We start from the raw sequence: 24,509 nt of genomic DNA, 5'->3' as shown, positions 1-24,509 counted from the left end.
GCTTGAGTTGGTGAGTTGAATTCTAGCAACAGATGCAGTTTGTTTCTTAGTCTAGAACAGACAAAAAACACCCCCCCCCACCATAAAACTCTCTGCACTAGCAGTTTCTCAGACACAGCCTCAAGCTTCACTAGCCTTCAGCATTCCAGCAAACACACTTCCATGAAATCCCAGGGGCAGCTCATTTCTAACCAAAAGAACACTGTGTGACCCCAGCCTGAACCACAGCAAGTCACAGGCTGTGGAGGAGATGGTGGGAGGTGACTGGAGACATCTGGAGAGGAAGTGTCCCTCCCATCTAGAGGCTTCCAAGTTAAAGAAAATAGATGACTCAAAGGATTAATTCCAATCCTGTATTCTAAAAGGAATTCTCATTAATTCCAGAGCATTTGTAGCAAACATTAGCAGAGGCAACAGCATTAACCTGTGGCACTATGGTTATGTAGTCCCATCCCAACTGTGGCACTGCCATCTCTTCATGAGTTGAGGGATTTCTTCCAAGCAATTTTAACTGTTATTTCACAAAATACAGAAATATAAACTTTCTTCACTTCCCACTGGAAAAATAAATCATGGAAGCATTAATGAATATTTGAACAGATCCTCTTCTGAATCCCACTTTTTTTAAATTTTAATTTTCTAGATCTGTTTAGAAGAACCCTTCCTCTACAAAAAACAAACCAGAAAAAAAAGCAGCATCATGTTTTCTTCATTCTCCTATAACTGAACTGACTGACAGGACAGAGGCTGGCTCCACCCTATCACTACCTTTCAGAGGAAATTACACCGTTAAAAAAAAAGTCTGTTTTTGCTACTTGCAGCTATTTTATTTCCCAGACTTGCAAATTATTTTCATTTTATAGATCTCCATCATAAATGTTTTTGGCAAGGTTTACTACAAGGTAAGGAACAGCTAACAAAGCATTTCCTCAAAGTCTAAAATTTTATAGGTAATCATTGCTAATAAAATAATGACTATTTTAAAAAGTCAAATAAAACCAATATAAGAACCATGGCCATTAGAATATTACATAAATACACAGCAAACCAGCTTATTCAATTATATGTATCAGTTTTCTGTTATATCAAAGACCACATACTTTAGTACACAGCAAATAGAGATTCTGATTTTAACTTCAAATAGTTACTTTATATTTACTATAAAAATATTAAATGAGATTTTTAAAAAGCAATCCTCCAGTCCAGATGCAATCTCTAACATGCTAACTGCACAGAAAACACCATTTTTGGGAGCAACTGTAAACCACAGAAGGAATAAATTCTTTCTGATGCAAATACTTATCCATCAGAAACAGACTGGTTTCCTAATCTCAAGGTTACTTTTCAATGCAGGTACCATCCCTCATCTCAGTTCTTCCTGACATTTTATTCCCACATCTGGTGCAAATAAATGCTCCAGAAAGTTTCACAGGCTATTTCTAAAACCTCCTGCCTTCAGCATACCTAACAGAGGTATCAAGGTGCTCACTTGTAAAGCTCCAGCAGCCTGAGTTACAACCTCATGAAAGATATTTTGGTGAAAAGGTGTAAGGTCACAGCAGTGTGTCCAGCTCAGAAACTCATTCCCAGGGCTTCCTAGAGTGCTCTGTACGGAACAAATACAGTAAGCACATGGACCTTTCCATACTAATGGCACTGACATGAAAACACTTCAGAGTTAAACTGCACATCTGTAGAGAGATTGTGATTTATTTGTAGTTAATAAAAAATATTTTAAAAATACAGGACTTGAGCTCAGCTTCCTTTACATAACGTGCATTGACAATGCAAACCATCCTTCTTCTTTTTGCTTTTCTACCTGTAAAAGAAGAAACCAGTTGAGATTCATGTACAGTAAACTTCCCATAGACCTGTGTGTTAGGACTGTTGTCTGCCATTGGCACCATGGAGGGAATCACACCACCTACTTCAAGCCACATCTACCTTAATAATTTCAAATTTCCCTTCTAGGGATGTATAGTTTGCTGTCAGGATAGCAAGTCCTGGACCCTAACTCTGTTCTCTCTATCAGGTCTAATTTAGGTTATTTTGGACACCAGGAAACAGGTTAGTGGTATGTCCTCATGGTTGCTTTCAAGCCTATAAACAGCTCTTATGACTGGTTTATCAGTCTGTACCACTGCAGATCTCCCTGTAAAAGCATTTCACCACAGGCTATCCTTTTCTTTGCACATCAGGAGTCAGAAATATACATTGTGGCTCTCTTTACATTTGGATTTACTCATCTTTCAGCAACTGACTTGTGCAACAGCTGGGGAAGAGCTTGCTTGCCTCTTGACTGTGGCTCTACCACTACATCATAATCATGGCTTGAGATTCTCTGGAGCCACCAGGGAAAGACTTTGAAAGGTTTCCAGTTCTAACACACAAAGATGCCACAGCAGAAAAGGGTTACTTATAAACAACTCTGTGGCAGAAAATAATGAATGTCACTAGTTCTCAGGTCTCTTCTTACCAATAATAATGGTCTGTAATCCAATCTGCCACTAACTGACTGATAATAGCCTTGGGATATTTAAAACAGGACAGAGCTCACCTCCCTTCACCCATCTTACAATTATCTTTTCCCTTTTATGACAACATAAAATTTTCAGGTTAAGATTTTTCAGTCTCACCTTTGGTCTTTGGCTGACAGAAGTTAATTTGGCACTTTCTGATGTTGCACTTAAAGGTTTGCTGGAGTCTCCTACAGTCCTGGAAAGATTCAAAATAAGATTTAAAAAGTGAAAAATGGAAGTGACTACTAGAATATTATCTCTGATCCTGAGTTAGGACCCCTCATCAGCAGTCTTCAACAACACATGTCATCTGTCTTGTGCCAGATTGCACATATTTACATATTTTAAATACAAACATAAGCTATTAGACCTTTGTCCCACTTGCAGAATTTAATGTGAGAAAGTAAGGGAAAATCCACAAAGCCAAAAAACCATATCGCAATATCTCCATTGTGTTCAATTTCTGCCGTGTGGGTAATTAGGATACTAAAAATATGAAACAGTAAAGGGTGAACTTTTACCTTCTTATACTGGTCATACTGGCATGGGGAACACTGTCATCCTTGGAGCTGTCCATAGCCACTGCCATGGGAACAGACACTTCAACTGTCCTCCTTGCATTTTCTACGTGATAAATAATTGTTTGATTCTGATGAGAACACAGCAACATTGCACAACATTCATTTTGTTTTACCATTTTTTCCAGAGGCATTACAACCTCTTCCCAATTGCACAGATACACAGACCAGAAACAAAACATCAGGTCAAACATCAACCTCACACTCACTTTCTGAAAATGACTGACAATGACAGCAGAGACTCAGATCAACTAACAGACAATGCTCACATATATAGAATGACTCTTCCACAGTTAAATTTCCTGTGTTTTTTGGCAATTACAGGCTTAGAGACTTCTTATCTCTCACCTTTGTTGCTTTAAGATTTTACTTATTGTGCTGAATTTACATTAAAACAGCCAAACAACCGACCCAGGAGTCACTGCAAAGGCACCTGCATGCAAATGCCCACACGCTGCTCCCTCCTCCCCCTTCTTCCTCTCTCCAAGTCCTTCCCCCTTTGTACATCCTCTCTGGTTTCTAAGGGGAAAGGACAGGTGTCTCACACAGAGCATGTGTACATGGTTACATGCAGTTCTGCTTGTAATGACAACAATTCCATGAAAAGATAAAGCAGCCCTGACCTCCTGCAAAGTAATCTTTTTTTACAGTTACATATGGCAGCTAATCTATGAATCTTGAACCAGCAAGTATATTCTCTAAGCTAAACTACCTTGTTACATGACTGGAAGCTCCTTTCTATTCCTTTCTATTAGCACAGGCAGCAACTCAGCAAGACAGTTTGATGGAAAGACTACCCAAAAGACAAAAATTAAAATGAGGTTGAGAAGAGGATGACCACTCTGCCATAAGTTTTAGAAGCCTGATGTCAATACTTTAGTCTTTTTCACCCAAGATTCTGCACAACAGAGGACTGATTAAAAAACCCAGTGCTGACCACCAGAGATTATCACAGAATTAAGTTGAAAAATACATCAGAGATCATCAACTCCAACCTTTGAACACCACCTTGTCAAACAGACCAAGGCACTGTCTGTGTGTCACATCCAGTCTTTCCCTAAGCACTTTCAGGGATGGTGACTCTACCATCTCCCTGTGCAGCCCATTCCAATGCCTGACAACCCTTTCTGTGAAGAAGTTCCTACTAATGTCCAAATGTAGCACCTGTTCTTCAGACACAGCAAAGATGAGGTTTAACATGAAGCACAGTACTTGCAGCAGACTAATTACTAAGCTAACTTCAGCAGAGGTTTAGCTGATAAGTTTTTAGCTCTCTGAAGTAAGAGGTGTTTGTACCACAAAAGCATTAACAGCAAGTGTAATTCTGACCACAACCGCTGATCCAGGAAGATAAGGACTTGCCAAAGGAGAAAAACACTGTCTGACTAGTTTTGTTTCTCCTGAAGCTGGGTACTTACCAGTGTAATTCAGGGATGGGGGTTGAACAGGAGACAGCATTGGAGGGACCATGTCAGCAGCAGCTGATTTCTGCTGGTCTATCAACTGCAACAGTTTATCCCGTGCTTCTGTACTCTGGCGATTCAGCTCCGCTATCCTTTCCTCCAAGCTCCTTGATACCATGAGATGACTCTACTTGGATAATGGGATAATTACTTCCAATGAAATATTTACAATTTTTACCCTAAAGGAGGGCATACAATATATTTCAAGTACTTCTATGCATTTTGTTTTCAAACTGAAAGTGAATATAATTATGTAGCACTTCTGTGAAAAATCTGATTTTGGCCCTTTTACTGTCCTGTATCTAAGTCCTCAACTGATTAAACATTACAATATTTTATACTGATCTTCCCTCAAGTAGGAAAAATATAGCTGTTGTCCATATAATTTGAGAAAGAAAAAAAAACCCAAGCCCCTACCCAAAAAAACCTCCCCTAAACCACAAAAAATCCCCCAAAAAACAACAACTGCCCCCCCGCAAAGAAAACCCCACCAAACCCAAACAAACCACCAAACCAAACCAAAACCAATAAACACCCAGCAATTAACTACAATTAAGAATGTACTTAATCAGAGACACATTCAGGAGGGTGTGGGGAAGCAAAAGCAGGTTTCTAAAAGAAGTGTCCTGGAACTCATCTTTAAGCCAGGTTTTGATTTTTTTGACCTCTTCCCGTCCCTGTCACTAATTGCTTCCACAAAAACAACACTTACTAAGAGTTTGCATCACCATGTACTACCAAACGACTAAATACTACACAGCATAACCCAAACTGAAAGTGACAACACTCTCAGCCTACATTTAAATGACAAAATTAAAAATCTTCAGGATCCTTAATTTAGCAGTCAACCAGCCACTGTGATAGAACTAAAGACAATAGCAAGGGCAGGGATGTTTTTGTGATGTGAACTTCACTCGCTGGGATCCTACTGAGTAACTGCTTAGTTGCAGGTTAATTTTTTCCACTTAAGCTGAAGCCTTCCAGGTCTCCCTTTCCCAAAATCTTTGGGATTTCCATAGAAGAGGACTGACAAGACAGACCCAACAAGCACATACACTATGATCAAACATTTGCAAAAGATGTATTTGCACTAACTTCAAATCTCACCTGCTTTTGGGTCAGAGTAGCAGAGGTGTATGACATGGCTTTAAGTATGCATTTTACAAGCTTGACAAGAAGCTGTGGGCTGGTGCAGTGCTTTCACTGCTAACAGTATCCAAACTGCAAGAGCTTGGATCACATTGCAACACCATCTCTTTTTGCAGCATAACCTTATAACCTTCTTCAGAACCCATGTACAACATAGGCCCAATATGAGAAACTGCTGCTGATTTGCTCATGGAATAATAATAAAAATAACAAGTCTCTAAGCAAGCAAATAGTAAGTGACAACATGAAAGACAAAAAAGCACCAGTAAACTATGGGAAAGCAGATCAGCAGAAAGGAGATCCAGCCTTCCTTTCCTGCTAAATTCTGACCTGTCCTTGTGAAGAGCCTGGACTAGGATCTGCATTTTGTGTCAGGCCTGGCTGATGCAGACAATCACTTTTGTCTCCAGGGACACCTCTGAATTTGCTCAGTTGAGCTTTAATTAGAGCATTCTGCCGTGTGAGCTCAGCTATCTGTCCCAGCAGATCACCATTTCGAAGGAACTCTTCAGCTGTGCTGCTTTTTCCAGTGTCACCTGGGCAGGACAGATTGGTTTTCTCATGGGAACTCTCCAAGTCTTTATCTGCAGGAGGAACTGGTTGCCTTTGCGAGATGGGGCAGTTCTCAGCTGTGCTCTGTGTCCTCAGCGAGGAAGGCAAGCTCCTTTCCTTGCATGGCTCTCTTTCAGTAGACTGGGAAATGGCTGCCAGCGCTACAAACACAAAATAAAGGAACAGTGAGGACAGTGACACAAGATCCTCACTGAGGAGACCAACAGTGACTTTACTGCATCAGGTTACTAATAATCAAGCAAGAATTTGAATTGTAGCATCTGGCCTGAATGGTGTTATGGTAGTGATCAAAACCACTCTATGCAATATCTTGCTGTAAGAACTCACTAGGTGAGTATTTCCGATTGCAAACAGTCTCACATTTAAATTATTTGAGATTGACAGAGTAGTCACTAAGAAGATACATTGTTTTGTATTTCTTAGCTGACACATTAATACTATTTCTTAGTTAGTCCTTCATTTTCCAAAATTCAGTTACCTTACCTGATAAACTAAGTTTTTGTTTCAGTTCTGATATTGGGTTATTAACAAAACTTTTAGGATACTGAAACAAAAAATACAAGAATTTGGCATGATAATAAACTAACTACTTAGCCCCTAAAGAGGAAGCAGTGTGGCCAACAAAAGTAGTAAGGTATTTTTTTGTGGTCATCATCAACAAAGAGATAACACACCACAGAAACATGACTACAGTTACAGCACTGTCTGCTGCTACATGCTAAGCCCAACTTGACTTTGGTGACCAAAACCAGATTTCCTATGCTTCATACACCAAATAGCCATTCCTTCACAAGCTTTAGTTTTTGCCTCTTGAGCAGAGATGAACACTTAAAAAATTACACTCAGGTGTGTTTTATGAAGCTATGAGCATAAAGAAACATTCATTAAGTTTAACATTTGTTGGGCCACTTAGCATCAGTCTTAAGAGAGGAACAACATATTTTAGAGAAATCTTGGAATACAGTTCTGCATTGCTGTTTCAAATGACAGAAGACTTCTGACAGTTCTCAATGGGACTGAAACCAGACATTGCTTTTTGTAGATCAAGACCTTTAGTTGATTTCCTCCAGATTGTTTATGTACCTCCTCACAGTACAGCAGCCCACCAAGTGGCAGAACTAGATAAAAACTTCCAATTGCCCAGCCAACTCCTTAAAAATCAAAACTTTTGGTTATTTTTATAACTTGGCAAAGGCTTACAAAACAGCTGAAAAGGAGGAAAAAGGAGAAAAACACCAAAACCCATTCCAGCACCCTCCTTCTTGCCAGCCACCATCAATCTGGCCATGGATGTACTGCCTCTCAACAAGGGTGTTATCCAGGGCCCTGGCATGCCCAGTGGGATGCATGTGCTTTCAGTGACAATTGCAGCAGGAAACAGCTCAGTTTTAGAATCACAGAGTGCTTCCTCCTGCTCACTTCAGTGAGGATAAATGAGAAACACCTTGCCTAATCACCCTGATGAACTTTCTTCCTCCCATGAACCAGAACTCAGCTATGGATACTGAGACAAGACTGAGCTACCTGGTTATCTGGCAACAGAATTTCACCCAAAATTTCCTCAACTATTTCCTGCGTACAGAATGAAACCCAACGGGAACCTGGCTCCCACAGGTTCCAAAAACCCCTTTGCTGGGAGGATTGGCTCAAAGCAGGAGCACACAGCCTACAGATATCCTGTTGTGTCTACAACATTGCAGAACCAGACGTTCCAGGCTTCTGTGGTCTCACCATTGAAGGTGATGGAGGCTGGATTACACCATCAGCAGATGGAAATCTGAAATGATGTGCTGTAGGTCACTGACAAAGAGCTTCAGCAATCACAGATATGATAATCAAAATGAGTACAGAATAAAATGTCTGTCTGGATTGCCACTGGCAGGACTGCTGCCAGCAGATGGAAAACAGGAAGTGTAAAGGCTGTCTAGCAACAGGCATAGCAACAAAGGAAATGCATATCTGGGTGCAGCAGTAGGATATTCCAGCTATTGGGCCAATTTGTCTAGGCATACAGATAAAAAATTTTCCATGTAAAATGCATCTTCAGAGGTAGTGTGAGATTGAAACAGTAACACACAACCACAAACTCCTAAATCTTCTGCAGTCAGAGAGATCTCACCATTCTGGAGGGAAGACAATTCCTGGCTGCTTTTCTGCTGTGGTGGGGACAACAGCACAGCTGGCTGGAAGATGTGAGCTGGGAAGCTTCTAGCAGATCTCGTATCACTTGAGGCACCCGGCCCTGGATGAAATGTGAAAGGAAGTTCTTCCTGTGGAAATTTCAGCATATTTTCCCTATTGCCTACTTCAGTCCTGGGCTCAGGGTAGGTCATATCAGGTTTTTCTAAAGAAAAAGACAAAGCAGGGATAAAAGTTAAACAAATGAACAAAACAAACCAATCAAACAAAAAAAGGAACAAAAACTACTTATAGTGAAATAGCAGTATAGGAAAAATATCAGTAACAACTCCTATGTTCAAACACCTGAAAAGACAGACAAGAGTAGAGTATGTTCTACACCTTTCTTCTGATGTCCAGGTACAGAAGTCTTTCACTCAAGCAAATTAGAAATTTTTACTGGCCATAAGAGCAAGAAGTCTTACACATAGCCTCAATTTCAGGACAGTGGCATGAAATCTGTTTGTAGCTCATGCACAAGACTTACAGATACATGACTTGAACTATCTGAGCTGCATTTGGCAACATTCTCTTGAAAAAAAATCAGACTTATGCACTTGTCCTAATCCCCCATATTATAAATTTGATGGCAACAATGCTGTTAGAAAACAATTCAAAGCTTTTTTGAGCTCTGCTGATCTTACTATCATTTAGTTCAAATGAGAGGTCTCTTCAGTTAAAAAAAAAAAAAAAAGAAATTATTCTTCCTTTAACTAAGGAAAATAAGGAAAATATTTGAAAATCCTAGTGCTGCAGAACTGATGAATGTGAAGGCTTGGGTGTTAGGTTAGGGGTTTATTGAGGGGTGCTTTTCTGACTGGGTTTTATATTTTGGGGGTGGTTTCCTTTGGTTTGCTTTTATAAGGCCTGGGTCAATCACATAAAAAAGGATCTGGTATGTGGCTTCTTCTGAAGAAAATCTTTCCAGGAAGAAAACTTTTAACTCCAGAAAGATTCACAAAACCAACATTTAACTATGGAATACAAGTAACTCTGAGAAATCTTGGGATTCACAAGAAGTTACTGACCTTGGGAGCAAAAGCAATACATTTAAACAACTGACCAGGAAAGACAGCTGGGAGGGAACTCAGTGTGAGAGGTGGTTAACAGTCCAAGGTGAATCCTGTTTGGCTAGTTTGGCCCCCCATCTACTGGCTCAGCTCAGGCTGTCTCCATGTCACACATCACTCAGCTGGTCACTGCCCTCACACACCCACAAACACCAAGTGACACCTCTCTCACTGGCTGGTTCCCGCCCTCAGCTGCTGCTGCTCGGGCCAGCAGCGACCTCCAGTGTCTCATGGAAGAACCAATCTCAGACTGCCAGGCTGCTCAGCAACAGAAAGCTGAGATCCTGATTCTGTGGGGTTTGACTTCTTTGGGTTTCTGGGGTTCTTTTAGGAGCCTCAGAAAGAAACTGACTTTAGAAGCCACATTAATGGGGGAATGCTACTCTTCTGCTTTGCTTGTGCTGAGAGCAGTACCTAGGGCCTGTGAATTTACAGAAGTGACATTCACGCTTCTGCAAGAGGAACTTGTGCAAGCAGGCATCTATCAAATACCAGATTTTCCACTACAGGGATAAACTAACCTCTCCTCTTTCATCCTTCATTGTACATACCTTGGCTGTTTGCTGGGCCTCTGCTTGCAATTCCCAAATGTTTTGAACTTTGTTCTCTTTCAGGTTCTACCAAAGGGAGGCCCTTAAATGCTTGTGTGAGACACATCAGCTTTTCATCTGTTACTGTCATGTATTGCTGAAGTTTCTTCTGAAGGAGGAAAAAAAAAACATATACAGGATTACAGGAATTTGTGTTCTACCAACGTAAATTAGAAAACTCTATACTACAAGAAGTCCTGAGAAGAAATTTGGCCTCTTAATACTACTGCATGATTTTGCAGGATTCCAGTGAGAGTTAAATATTATTGTCTCCATGTTTCTCATTTATAAATCATTTGTTTTGCCTTTCTTACTCATGACATTAGTTCCTCTCTAAGGTTTCTTAATTGCATCATTCCCAAATGTAGCCACTGATCAAATCTACCTCCACTGGAACCCCAAAAAAGGAAAATGTAGTATTACATCTACTCATTGCTCCAGTAGTGTTAACAGTATAGAAGCGTGAAGGAAGATGCCTAAACTTTTAGATAGATAAAGTAAAGGTCAGTTTCACAGAACCAGCACTTTCTCAGGCTTTGAAGTTAAATAAACATAAATAAATGACTTTCCAAATATTTCATACCCGTACCTGCTACTGTAATTCTCAGGCTCCTCACTCAATTTTATCACTTTCTTTCTGTTTATGGTGAAAATTTCCAGAACAGAGCTCAGAATTCTAACACAATCCTGATGGGTAAGAAGCAAGGGGGGCTCAGTACCTGCATAGTAATGTTTTCTTCCCTAACTTGAAGAACCTCAGCAGTCAGAGCATCAATCAGTTCTCTGTGTTCATGCAACATCTCCTTCTGCTGCTGCCTAATCATCTCTTTCTCATGCAGCTGCATTTCAGCCTAAAGATGGAGAAAAAAATTGAAAACTTACTATAAATCAATACAGACTCATTTGAAAACAGGAATGAGTCATGATGACATCATAATGTAACAGCTCTTCCCACTATTGCTAAACTTCATTACTTTCAGGACAAAATCAAATTGTCTGGCCTTGAGAACTGCCAGAGAGCTTACTGTTTGTCTTTGATCCTCCAGGACACTGTAGGGAATCCTAGACATCCTTCCTCTTCTGCCTTTACAGCTTTTACAGGATGTAACTAAAAGCATTTTCTCTCTGCACAGATACAGCTTCTTAAGTCACTGAATCTTCATGTAGGAATCAAATAATTCCAGGTGTGCTAATGCTCGTCAGTTTCCCATGCTACTTGTGCCTAATCTTTAGTTTCCCTAATTCATTAATGAAGACAAATTTGACTAAGTAAAGGAGAACTTGCTTTCTAATGTTTTCCATCAGAGAGAAAAAGTTCCAGAGGGTTTCAAAAGTATGATAACCAAACAGCTCTGCATACACATGATGTGAATGAATAAATGAATATTTTTGAGAATAACTCACAGATACTGCCACTAGACAAAGACATGCAGATACACCTCCCTTAAGTATATGAAAGGCAAACCATCAATTTTCTGTTTCCCTTCCAGAAGAGAAGAGAGAACAGGGTTTTTTGTATTGAACCAAGTGAAGCATGCTGGCTCAGAAAATGGATAAAAAATCCTGCACCTGGTTCTCTCTTTTCAGCAATAAGACAGCACAAAATAAGCACTTCTACCCTGGTAGAAGCTTCTGATGCCTTAGATCATGTGGATGAGCTACTATATCTACTAATCCTACACAGCACTAACCTAGTCTTGGAGGAAAAGCTTGCAAGCAGTTCTGTGTTATATTTATGCAAACGGAAACCATCAGGGTAACATCTATTCCTATCCCCAGGTAGGATTTAGGTCTGGTATACCCTGGAAGAAGTATTTTCATCCCAGCCCAGTGCCAGTGTGGCTCTGATCACATGAGCTTTAACACTGCACCAGAACATGCAGCAGACAGGGAGAACAGAGCAGCACAGATTCAGGGAATATGCCCATCCTCTCTGTGGGTCTGGCAAAGAAACAGCTTTCTCAGCAGAATGAGGGTGAGTAGGGAATGATTAATTTTAACACTTGGAAGGTGATCTAAAAATTAGTTTAGATACCAAGTCAGATTTATACATTTCCCTTTAAGAATTTCATATGGTTTTGCGAAGATTTCAGAAGTTTCTTTTTCTCTAACCTCTTCCATAGTCACTATTTCCTTCTTATAGGTGTTGGTTTGTTAATCACATAATAAAAACACTTTCATGGAAGATTCCTGAATCCAAGTTTCTCTTCCTACTTTTTAGATACAATTTTGAGAATAAATTAGGCAACATCCTTTTTTGCAATCCTTCTGATTTTCTGCAGCAAAACTGGAAGGAGAGGAAGGGAATCTCTAAAAGTTTTGAAATCTCATGAGGACTGACTGTCTAACTAAAATCAGGGGCTTTCTAAATGTCCCCTGCAAAGTCATGTTCTTCAAAAGCACTGCCAGTTACAATTCAGGCATTGGAATTCTGCTAACTCTGTTGGCTAGGCAAGACAGATGGTGCACTCAAGTGCTTGATCTATGTCTGGCATCACAGGGACCGGGTTTTATGAAACACTCAAGACAAGCTGAGCTTCTTCCCAGCAAATTCTCAAATTATAACTAATTAAAGCTCCCTGAAAAGGAGAAAAGTTACTTCAGAATGTGAATGCAGTATCTATCTCAAGCAAGCCTGAATACAATTAACCACATTATGCAGCTTGAGTGACTTTGTAATATTGCTTACTAAAGAATTTAGGTGGTAAATTTGTGCGTGTGGCAGACAATTATGCAAACAATCAACTTCTGGAAGGATGGAATGGTAACAAGAAAAATGATGAGAGTAGCTTTGGAAGATGTCTGAGGCGCAGGAATAACTCATTTCTGTAGAAAAATTAAAGACAATCTAAATAGGATTATAACTGCAATTACATTTATAACACAAACTGGATGCTATCAAATTGACGTACTCCTAATAAACAGAAAACATTCTACTGAAATTCTAAGATCCTTCCTTATAACTGCAAGAGAACCAAATTTAATTCCATGCTTTGGTATTACAAATTTAACAAAAACCAAGCATTATTAACTTTTTTTTAAAACAGAAGACTTTCTCAGCTGAAGTCTGTCTTCTGATGGCAGCTGCTTTTCTCTCTTGGATTGATTATTTACTATTTACTTCCAGGACTTAATCAAAGTAAATTCTTCCATACAGATTAAATACAGAGTAATACAAGGATTAAGTTATTATACATCTGGTAAGAGAAAAAAAAAATTTAAATACGATGGGTTTCCCTGTTTCAATTATTATACACTCTGAAAAGGAACCAAAATAAGAGAGTTCCACACTCATTAGAAATCTATTACCTTTGCTATGAAATAGAGAATTAGCATTTAGATAATATATTCTGCTGCACCTATTAAGAGTGCAGGAAGTGTCACAGTCTGGTTTAAAATGTCACATAGACCAAATGATCTGTGAGGCATTGCTGCCTCTTGATAGCTCTGGGATACAGATGAATTGGAACACACTTTTTTTCCCCCCTCTTTTTTTAAAAAAGCTTCTACATGGCACACAGGTGATCTTATTTATGAAATTCCATTAATTCCCAGCTTTGCATTGTTACAGTGAGCACTTCAGGTCATTCTTGCTTAAGGTAAAGTTTCTGTCCTGGATAGTAAAAGAGGACTACAGAATCCCTCAAAGAAAATAGGGGATTTGGGTCCACTGCTCTGGTGACAACAGCATCACCTTGGGGAGGCAAAGGAAGAAAATAAATTTGCAAACAGTGCTGTAGTTATAACCCTGCTACAACTCTGAGTATATGTAAATAACAAATTTTAAATTACTTCAATTGGTATTTTCTGCCCTTAGACACTGAGAGACTTCCACTGCAGTCAACTCCTCCATTTTCACTAGGGATACCAATTCCTAGCAAACCAGTTCCCAACAAACCAAAAGCCTTAACTGCTAATTGCATGCAAACCTAGTAATACGCAATGATAATCAGAGCTCAATGTAAAATGCTTGGAAGCCAGAAAAGACCCAAGTTCCCATCTGTGAAATAACTTCACCCCCTTCTTCATTCAGTCTCCAGGAGCAGTTCTGAGTCTCTCACCTCTTTGAGGTAGCGCATCAAGCGACAGAGAGCGTTCACCAGTGACAGAGTAAACCCAGACAGGCCTTCACTTCTCTGTTTTTTTGGGACCTCACGGCCTGTACATCGCTCATATTCCTCCAGTTCATGCTCTACTTCCTGGATCATGTGGCTGAGAACATCTAGGCCAGATTTGTTGTCCCTCTGAGTGTCAGTCTGGATTAAATTAGCTGGAGAATCACCTCTCTTCTGTCTTGCAGAGTTCTGTTCAGCTTGGTTTCTTTTCACTGAAGGGGAAGAAAAAGGGGTCACCGGAATTTCAACTTGTATAGAAATCTTCACAGTACCAATGAAATTGCATTGTTTATTGAAGTAAATCAAAGGAAATGCACTCTCTTGCCATAAGATGAAACAGATCATCAAAGAATGTCCCCCAGTTATTCCAGCTATTTTCAGATCCTAAAAACCACATTTTTTGCTGCCACAGTAGTACCTCTCAAGGACAACTGACTGATGCTTTTATCTTGGATACACCTGTTTGTACTTTTCTCCTTTCCAGTTAAATGCATGGAAAATAGTTTGCTAATGAAAAACATCAGCTGCTTTCTCATACTCAGTAAACAACTCCCCTTTCATGTTACAGCTTGCAACTGATGCAGTCCCCTCATACAAACACACAGAATACGGGGACTGAAATGCAGCCTTAATCTGTGCAGCACAGAACACAAATCTGGATCAGAGCTAGACAAGTCCTGCACAGGAGAGGACTCCATGGGCAGCCTCCAAGGGCCGTTTTTATGGTTCCCAAATTCCCATGGACTCAGCTTTGCCAATGAACGTGCAGAACACAGGGAAGTACACCAGACAAGGAGCTGTGGAACACCCAGCCTCAGATATGTTCAAGACTCAAGGACCCCCTCATCAAACTTTGGTGTTAGCCCTGCAATGACTCCCAAAAATCCCTTCCAACCCACATTTTCTTACAACATTAAGGACCTTGGACAAAGGGTATTTTATTTTTAGAAGTACTTAACTCTTTGCTGCAATTTGCTTTTGTTTCCCTGAGTTTGGGTTCAGCACTTGTCTCACAGTGTCAATGGAGTCTACAAACTCTTCTTCATCTTCATTCCGAAGTCTTGAATGGGTTCTCTTGATTACACTGGTAGCATTGAGGGCTGATTTAAACACAAAACAAAGAAAAAAAAGTACATGTGAAATATTTCAGGCATGTCCTTAATAGTAGTATGGTCTACAGTAATTTTATGATAAGAGATGGCTTTTTAGTCTGAAAATAACCTGAGTCAAATTAGCATACGTTTCTGTCTCAGACCCCCACCCAGGAAAGGAACTCCAGACAGGATCCTATGAACAGCTCAACAACCTTGCTGTGATTTGCAAGCCCAACCTGACTGGTCCAATGAAGGGGAAACAGTTGTTGGAGTACGAGGCACATTTGATTCCTGTGATAAGGTGGTTTTTCTCACACCCTTTTCAGCCCACAACGGAGAATTCACCAAGGAATTTTCTTTTCTCAGCAACCGAAGCAGCCTACATTCAAAACAAGAGTAACAGTGACTTGTAACAGGACAATGGCACGATTCCACATTATCTATCTTTACAGAGCTCCTAAAATTATCTGCAATTGCTCGGGTGAGTTCCCTGCTCACTTTCATTCCCAGTCTCAGTGCTACAACAAGGCCTCTCCCTGGAATTCTGAGATCAGGAAAGGAAGGCAAAGGGGAAGAGAAGAACTAACTTAACTATGCCCATTCAACACTCTTTTGACTCCACCTGTTTCCAGTGTCAAGCAGGTGGAAACCTGTATTTGTACTGACCTGTCAGAATTGATCCTGGATTTGAAACCCAAAACATCATGGTGTCCATCTTCTGATAATGCTTCCTCCTCCTCTTCATCAAGAGGCTTCTCAAGAGACAACAAAGAAAACAAAACAGAATTCAGAAGAAGTTAGACCAATTTTATGGAAATGTTTCAAGAAAAAAAACAACAACATTTGTTTTAGTCTTTCCCCCCCCCCAAACTTGCTTAAAATAAAAATACCACCAAAAAAAAAAAAAAAAAAAAAAAAAAAAAAAAAAAAAAAAAAATCCACACCCCTTTTCAGGAAGTTCTGGGGGACTTTAGTCCCTAAGAAACACTGGAACTGACAATTGTCTCTGAAAATAACACAGCAAGTGACTAATTCAATAACCAATATTTTTTTTGTACAATTTATATTAAAAATGAAAACCCATGCAAACTAGAGGATAAAATAAAAGCTGTTAAGGCTGTACCAAAACAGAAATACAGCAGGCAAAATATGGAAAAGCAACTTGAATCCATACAATTTGTAACATTTCAATTATTTGACATTACAAGCTAAACAATTTCATAATGAGACCTGCAAAATTACATTTATAGTCTGGTTGTAAAATGCAACCAGAACAAAATACAATCCTATGTACTACATTTATAGCAAGTGCAAATAACCAAATCTGGAATTAGGGTTCCTCAAACTACCAGGTTTCTGAGCTGCTGGGTAGGTTTCACCAGATAGCCTTTAAATGTGATTTTCATAGACAAATAAGAACTCACAGAAGCTTGTCACACAATCAGTACATGTTCCTTTTAAAATTTTCAGCTTATTCTGCAGCATGCATCCAGTGACACAGCTTACAAAGGTGCTGCAATTCACTCCTCATATTAAAAAAATGGAAAAACAAATGCCACACCAAAATACCTAACATAGAAGTACCACAACTCAAATTACAGATACTTTTGCAAGATAGGAGGAAATGGAAGTAGAGAACCGTGGGAATATGACACCATCACTTTTGCTCCCAACAGCCTGTTTGGTCTTCATCAGAGGAAAGTTTTCTGGGAGCACCACATGCCTGTTATCAAACCCCAGTGAGCATTCCTACTACAATATGTTATTAAAAGAAAACAGAGCACAAAGTCAAACTAAATTAAATTTGAAACAATTTAAAAATTGTTTACAACAAATCTGAATAAATGTAAAATAATGTGAAATATTAAAAGTTAAAGTTCTAGGAGTCATCAAGGCTGTGGAGTGAACTGGGATGCAAATGGCTGTGTCCCCATATATGCAGACATAATTGGTAAATCAGAGACATACTCTGAAATATGGCAATTAGTTAAATGACACAGAAGTTCTTCTCTTAGACTGTAATCACATTGTACTATTTCTGAGAATTCCAGAATTTAAAAGGGAGGGCATGCTTATGTGAGAGACCTTCTACGAGACATAATGATATTTGTTTCTCATATCTGAGAGTTAAGAAAAAAAAATCACGATTCCCAGAGTCTCACAAAAGAAACTCACCTCTGTTTAATCTGGTCTTCTATGAACATTATCTACAAAAACCAATTTAGTTCTGCTTGGAAATTCTTATCTTTGAATAGTCTTATTTTGTGCAAACAAAAAAGCCACAGGATGTGTATGCATGGAACAAAATATACATTACCTGGGAATCCATGACAGATTGATTAAGGATGGAAAGCTGACTGGGAGGATGACTTTTTTGTACAATGGGTCCTTGAGATGATTCTAGGTCACAGTTAGGAGCCATTGTTACATTAGGAAAACCTAGAGGAATTAAACAACACAGGGAAGAACACAGAGGGCTTGGTCTCTACTTAGGTTGCAGGATTTTGTACTGAAAATCAAGCTCCTGTACTTCACAAAAAAGGGGTCACAGGGATGTCACTTTAAACAACAACCAAGGACTGACAATAGGGTTAATTTAATACACTGGGCCACATACCCAGCTTTTGTCCTTCCCACCTGCATAAATTCACTTGTGCAGAAGCAGCTTGCAGGATCAAAGTGACCAGGAACAAAAGAGAATGGCAGCCTACAGAGAAAAATCCCTAGGTTTAAGATTTCATATACAGACAGCCAATCCTGCCTTCCAGCAGCACAAGGATCCACAAGCCAAATCAAGAAAAGGAAAAGCTGATGTTGCTGGTAAATCTTCAACCATATCCAAGAGCAAAGAGTCAGCTCATGCAGCAGTGAGAATCAGAACTGCTGCAGCAGCTCAAACTGCTGCTCTGCACAGACCAGTAGCTTGGCTGTGCAATGGTGAGCACAGAGGTGTTTCAGAGCACATGTTGTGAAATTCCACAGTGGACCAACACAGTGGAATAACCAGCCATCAGTCACTCTCCCCTGCCATGGGAGGTGATAGCCTCACCTGTGTTTCATCCAACACGAACAGGATCAATTATATTATGTTAGACAATGAGATGAAACCAGTCAAAAGGAATGCTTTGCAAAGCAAGACTATTCACAGAAAGCAAGCAGATATCTTAAATGGGCTACCACAAATGATGAGGTGTGCTACCTGTTCGTGTGCGAGGAGCATCCTCAAGCAAGTCTTTTGCCACAGCCATAGCCTGACCAGATCGTTCCAATACATCTTGCAAATGGTACTGATCAGACAGAATCTGAAAGGACAGTGCATAAGGAAACTTAGCACTGAGCAGACTGATCCTTTCCTCTGTTTTTTTTTTTTCTGGTATTGTTCCTCTAAACAGTTACCAAGCCAACAGCAAACAAGAGAACATTTGTAAAGTTGGTATTGTGCAATTAGATCCTAAATAAGACAGATCAGAAAACCATACTCCATTCAGAGTAACTAGAATTCATACTGTTTTTCTGAAAAATTAAAGTTATTACTTCTCAGGCCCCCATCAGCACTGACTCTCTTTAGAACAAATCCTTTCACTCCCTCTTCTCCTTCCAGCCTGACACAAGAAGCTGGGTATTTATGACATGCTCATCAAAAAAAAAAGACATATATAGCAATTAAAAAAAAAAAGTATTCCTCAAATCATTTGATGTCAATGTTAAGTCATAGAACACTTACCTACATCTGACACCCAAAAAAACATGTATTATTTGATGATATTCAAACCAATTGAAGCAGAGTTGTTTCACTGAGTCTTGCCTCCTGAAAATCCTACCTAAAACTTAAGCCACATACCACCAAAAGTTCCAACAGAGGTAAACACAGCTGGATACATCTGGCATCAGAAGACTTTTTGGGAATCTCCAGAAGATACAGCTTCTGTATCCAAATTGTCTCTCCCAAAGTCTCTCCCTAGTATTTCAAGTCCATCACAACAGGTGACTCCTAAGGAAGGATGTCTTGGGAGTGCAAAGCAAGAGGCATCCAGTTACCATGAGCCAAATGGAGCTGCCTGGGGATGGGGATTTGTGAGCAGAACACAATTTAAAGCTCCTCACTGATGCCTGGCTTCATTAAAAAGCTGGAAATTGAAAACTAGTAGAATTATATCCCACAACCTGGAGAGAAGGTAGATACTCTTAAATACCTGAGAGGAGATATGTCAGCAACCTCCTTCACCATGGTTCATCAAAATGATCCAGAGACTGTGAGTACTTCAGAAGACATCAGAGAAAAGGCTCACGTATGCCCTCCTACTCAAAATTTGAAAACTGACTGACAATTTTTGCTGCTCCAGGAATCATAAGAAACTGTTTTGAAATGGTTTCACAGTACTCAATGCTGTTATCTCTACAGAGTTCTTTTCAATGTCCATTGGTAATTTTGCTGGCTTACACTTAGCCTCATTAAAAAAATTCTAGGCAATGGCATTTCACTTGTTTCTCCTCTACCCCTTATTTTACTACATGCTTTGTTATGTCACAAAGCATCCCTACATATCTGAGTTTCCATGTTTTCTAGTCTTTTGAGCTTGCATTGCACTGCAGTAAATTAGACTTCTCATAATAATTTAGCAAGTCAGTGAATATTCACCTTTCAAGCACTTAATGTATCTCCTTTTCAGAGCACTATTCAATTTTCACATCTGATACAAACTAAATCTACTACTTCCATTAAGCCATTTCACATCAAAACAATGCAGGTTTTTAGATAAAGTTAATATACCATACTAGCAGAAGAAAAAGAATATAGAAAGGAAAAAAGTTTATAGGATTCATTTCCTGAAGGTAATTAAAATTAGAGTGATGTGTATAATCAGACAAAAGTTATCCTGATTAGCTTGTTTTTACCCTCCTCTCTAGATCTTTTTTGGCATCAGCAGGTTCCTAAGCTCTACCCTCCTGCTGAATGTTATGAACATTTTTAGAGCATTGCTCCCAAGGCAGATTAGCTCACATTTGCTTGTGATGAGAAGAAAAAGTGGTATCATCTTGTAACCCCTTTAGGCCCATTTACATGCCCTGGACAAATTCACTGAGCAGAGTGCTTTGTCCCAGTTTAGTATCACCTACAAATTTCATTAAAAATCGCCTTCCCTCCTGTTTCAGATTGCTATCAAAGCAAATAAACAGGACTCATCCTGAAATCTGTCCACTACAGCAAGCCATTTACCTCTACTCCTTGGTGCAATGCACTAACATTTTTTCAAAAATAAGTTGCTACAGGACTAATCTGTATGGTACCTGCAAATTCCCAGTCCTAAGTTTCAGAGTAAACTCATTATCTTTTCATTCAGATTTTCATGCAGACAAACCTCCAAAATATTAAAATTTTGCTTATCTATTTTGTAACTCTTTAGTAGTATCTGTCTGTTCAACACTCAACTACATGAGAAACAACACTAATAGCAGCACCTTCTTAGCTTTTGAATCTGAGTCTTTTGCAGTTGAGCAGGATTCAAGAGGCTTAGAAAGTTACACTCACAGCACTAAAAGAAAAAGATCACCAAGGTAACAGAGACAAGGAAGCAATTCTCAGTGGTTGTGCTCTGCTGGAAGACACAGAGTCTCCACAGTTACTCTGAACAACAGGACCTGGCAATTAACAAGATTTAAGTTAGGGAGAAGTGAAAATGGTAACTCTATCTATTTTGTTATTCTGCTTTGTTTTTGTCTCTGTGTTTCCATCTGTTTCATCTTCCTTGGCATCATTTTCTTTTGTCTTCCTTTTCACTGATTCAGAAGTAAACACAGAGTAAACTGAATAAAGTAATCTCTTAACTATAAAGGGGAAAACCACTCAGGAGGATGTGAGATTTGTAGTACGTTTTCATTAGAAACAGCAACAAATATAGAAGACTATTTCCTAAACATGAGTTTCACATCTGCAAAAGAATGAACTCACATAATAGGTAGCCCAACCAAATATTATAAAATATGGTCTAATTTACCTTTTCTGACACATAACTTATTTCTGCATGGAAGTATTATTGAAACTAGGTTGCATTAGGGAAAGTCATGTAGAAGTTCACAGTGTTTTTTGAATACTCTGCTGAAATATGCTTGGCAGAAAAGTACCAAAGTAACAAAAGTCCAAGTCTGAGGCTTAATTAGCAAAATATCCATAATACAAAAAAATCTACTGTGATTGCAGAGAAACAGGGGTCAAATAGAAAACTAGGTGGTGATCTTCTAAGTACTTCCATTTGCTTGTCTATGCTTGAATGTTCTCAGAGATCAGAAAGAGACTTCTGAAGAATTACAGAAGACAAAACAATGAAGATTGTGATGGTTAGTCCACTGCACATTTACAGAACTAGCAGATCATGCTTATTTTGACTGCTAAGTGAGCACTGTTCATCATCATTCTTTACCAGCATGAACAATTCTCAGTCACTACAGAGGTCTGAAAGCCAATTTTCAGATTAGTTTTTGCAACACACAGCAAGGAGTGACCTACCATGTGAAAAAGGAGATCTACCACCACTTCACAGTGACAGCTACTCTCTGTCGACTAGGCTTAGGTTTACTGCTACAGTTCAATATCCAAAAGCAAATTCAATAATATATTTACAGTCACAGTGCTTTAGAATGCTGAGAACAAGCTTTTCAATCCTCAGATGACAAGCTTGTCAGCCATAGCTCATCAATCATTGTCGTGTCAATTTTCCTCCCTTAACAACTTCTTGCCTCACCTTTTCAGCCCCCTTGGCACTGCACTTTCTCTGTTTAAATAAACAACGTCCCTCCCTGATAGAGAAATGTTCATGTTTGCATCAAAGAAAAATGCCAGACATGAGGAAGAAAAGGCAAGCTGGCAATAAGAACCCAAAGAATACACATACTTTTTACAACAGTTGAACTCTGCAAACAGCTCCTGTTCAGATGAAAAGAGGCCTGCAGAATTACAGAGGGCACAGCCAGGCAACCTGGGTCAAATGTGCAATTCCATGTAACAGCTGGATTGTCAGACAGTCTACTCCAACCACTGCATGCATGCAGCACACACAGCATGTGCAGGTATGAAATCAAGTTACCCAACAAGAGGAGCAATTGTGGCTTCCATGTGCATGAGCAGATTTCCAGGAGTGCTGCAGATCACCTGCAGCAGGCTGCAAGTGCGAATTTAGCTCTCACCTCACGCATCAGAGCAAATTTCCTTTTCTCCAAGGAATCCGCATCCAGTTGCCTTTGCTTCTTCCATTTTCTGTTCAGTGCTTTCTCTTGGAGTTCCAGATGTGCCAATGCTTTGTTTTTTGATTTGTGTATTTCACGGCGACGGAGCTACAGAAACATAAAAGAAATCATGTCAAAAATCAATCTTAAGCAAAATTTGTTAGTGAGCTCTTCTTGATTTTATCATTCATGCACTGAACATTATTTAACTTCACAGTAGTGCCAATGACAACCTCATAAACATCCACAGGTGTAAAATGCCATCAGTACTGCCATCCATATTCCATCCAAATTTAAAGCAGTTCCAAAGGTGAATAGGGAAGGTCTCAATTTCTGTCTGCCCTACACCACTGACTGGCAAGAGTTTCCTCAGCTGCAAAGGGAGGCAAAACCCAAACACTAGCACCTGTAAAGTGCATAAAAAGGCAAAATGCATTTTCCTGATTTAACATTGTCAGTCACCAGACACAGTGTCTCCCTTCTTCTAACAGATTATATATAAAAAATATACCTTAAATACAAATTAAAGAATTAAATGTGTGAGTGCTTGCTAAAGTCTCTAGAAGCTATCAAGGCAAACATTTGTGGAATCAAGTCTTTCTCTGCTACTGTGATCATCTATCCTGACAAACCTTTAAAAACTTACAATAGCTCATACTGCCTCTTCCATCCTGGTAATTACTGCTATCAAGAAAATGCAAATACACATCTAAATACATGTAAATGCAATGTAATTAAATAAATGTAAATACACATGATCTGTTTATTGCAAATAATTCACATACTTTGCAATCAACAGGTCACTCAGTATAAAGAAATTGTGTTAAATTGTTTAAATTAAAATTGAGTATTTTCAGAATTAGAAGGCTCCTCAGACAAAGCACATCTTTCAGTCCTTCTTAGCAAAGATAAGACCTTCAGCTAATCCACTGACCTTTCATGCATTTATGTTTTTGCTTTTATGATGGCACACGATTTATTTAAATAAAAACTGCAGCTAGTGCTCCCCAGTGGGAACAGGAAACTGAAGAACACTAACTGCTAGACCTGGGGATGCTCAGTATTATAAACAAAAAACTAGCACTAAAGAGAAAACATGCTCAGAGGCTTGAAAAAGACATTAAACATTGGCAGAAAACATCCCCATAAGCATGGTAAGCACTTTCTATGTCAGACAGCCAGCTAAATGTCCTTACCACAGGGACAGAGCAGTGAGTGCTATTAAACTTACAATATCCTCAGGAGTTGCACGGTGCACTGTCAAATCACGGACGGTACTCTACGAACAGGAAGCAGGGAACACGTCAAAAGTCGTAACTGAGGGCAAACTTTTTTTTAAAGTTTTATTTAAAAATAACACAACTTTTAAACTACAATATAATTAGCCTAACACTATACTGCTGTGCACTTTCATGGCGCTGCAGAGCGCTCCACCCTCGGCGAGGCAGCCGCCACAAGCGAGACCTGCACCAGACCTGAGCGGGTTCGTTTCCCCAGGAGACGCAGGAGGCCTGGTCTCCGCCAGGGCCAAGGAAGCCCGAGGGGCCGTGTCCCCGGGCACACGCCGTGTCTGCCCGCCCCAACCCACACGCAACCCGGGCGTTTCCACGGCGCAGCGCCTGCTGAGGGCGGCGGCTCCCCCAGCCTGGGCACGGAGGCTCCGGGGCCTTTTTCCCAGCGGAAGCCGCCCGGCAGCGGGGGCACTTACATCCCAGTCCCGCCTGGCTGCTGCCGCCTTTCTGGGGCCCTTCCTGCCAGCGGTGCGGGGCCGCGGCCCGCGAAGCAGCGACATCACGGCCGCGGGAAGGGGCGGGAGCGACGCCGCCGACGGCACCGGCTTTGCTCGGCCCGCCCTGAGGGGAGGGGGAGCGGTCTCCTCCGCCCGCCTCTTCCTCCTCCTCTTCCTTCTCCCTCTCTTCCCGATCCCGGTCTCGCCGTAGGAATGGCAACGCGACTCCT

The 24,509-nt window shown here is 40.0% G+C and overlaps 1 protein-coding gene across 1 annotated transcript; it reads right to left on the bottom strand.

The window, feature by feature from the left end:
- Nucleotides 1–1,692: 1,692 nt before the first annotated feature.
- On the bottom strand, nucleotides 1,693–24,423 carry SPICE1 (spindle and centriole associated protein 1). The gene is made up of 17 exons (XM_054654614.2): nucleotides 24,259–24,423; nucleotides 23,782–23,829; nucleotides 22,512–22,658; nucleotides 18,529–18,631; nucleotides 17,647–17,768; nucleotides 15,996–16,081; nucleotides 15,566–15,708; nucleotides 15,195–15,335; nucleotides 14,182–14,447; nucleotides 10,840–10,971; nucleotides 10,082–10,229; nucleotides 8,402–8,626; nucleotides 6,040–6,422; nucleotides 4,516–4,687; nucleotides 3,041–3,143; nucleotides 2,637–2,715; nucleotides 1,693–1,819 (listed from the first exon to the last, which is right to left on the bottom strand). The coding sequence occupies exons 1-17, from the start codon at nucleotides 24,340–24,342 to the stop codon at nucleotides 1,766–1,768; spliced, it is 2,436 nt and encodes an 811-aa protein (XP_054510589.2). The 5' UTR covers nucleotides 24,343–24,423; the 3' UTR covers nucleotides 1,693–1,765.
- Nucleotides 24,424–24,509: the final 86 nt, after the last annotated feature.

Source organism: Agelaius phoeniceus, chromosome 2 (genome assembly GCF_051311805.1).
Source record: "Agelaius phoeniceus isolate bAgePho1 chromosome 2, bAgePho1.hap1, whole genome shotgun sequence".
NCBI lineage: Eukaryota > Metazoa > Chordata > Aves > Passeriformes > Icteridae > Agelaius > Agelaius phoeniceus.
The sequence above is the reverse complement of the archived record's forward strand: the minus strand, read 5'-3'. Positions and strand labels throughout refer to the sequence as shown.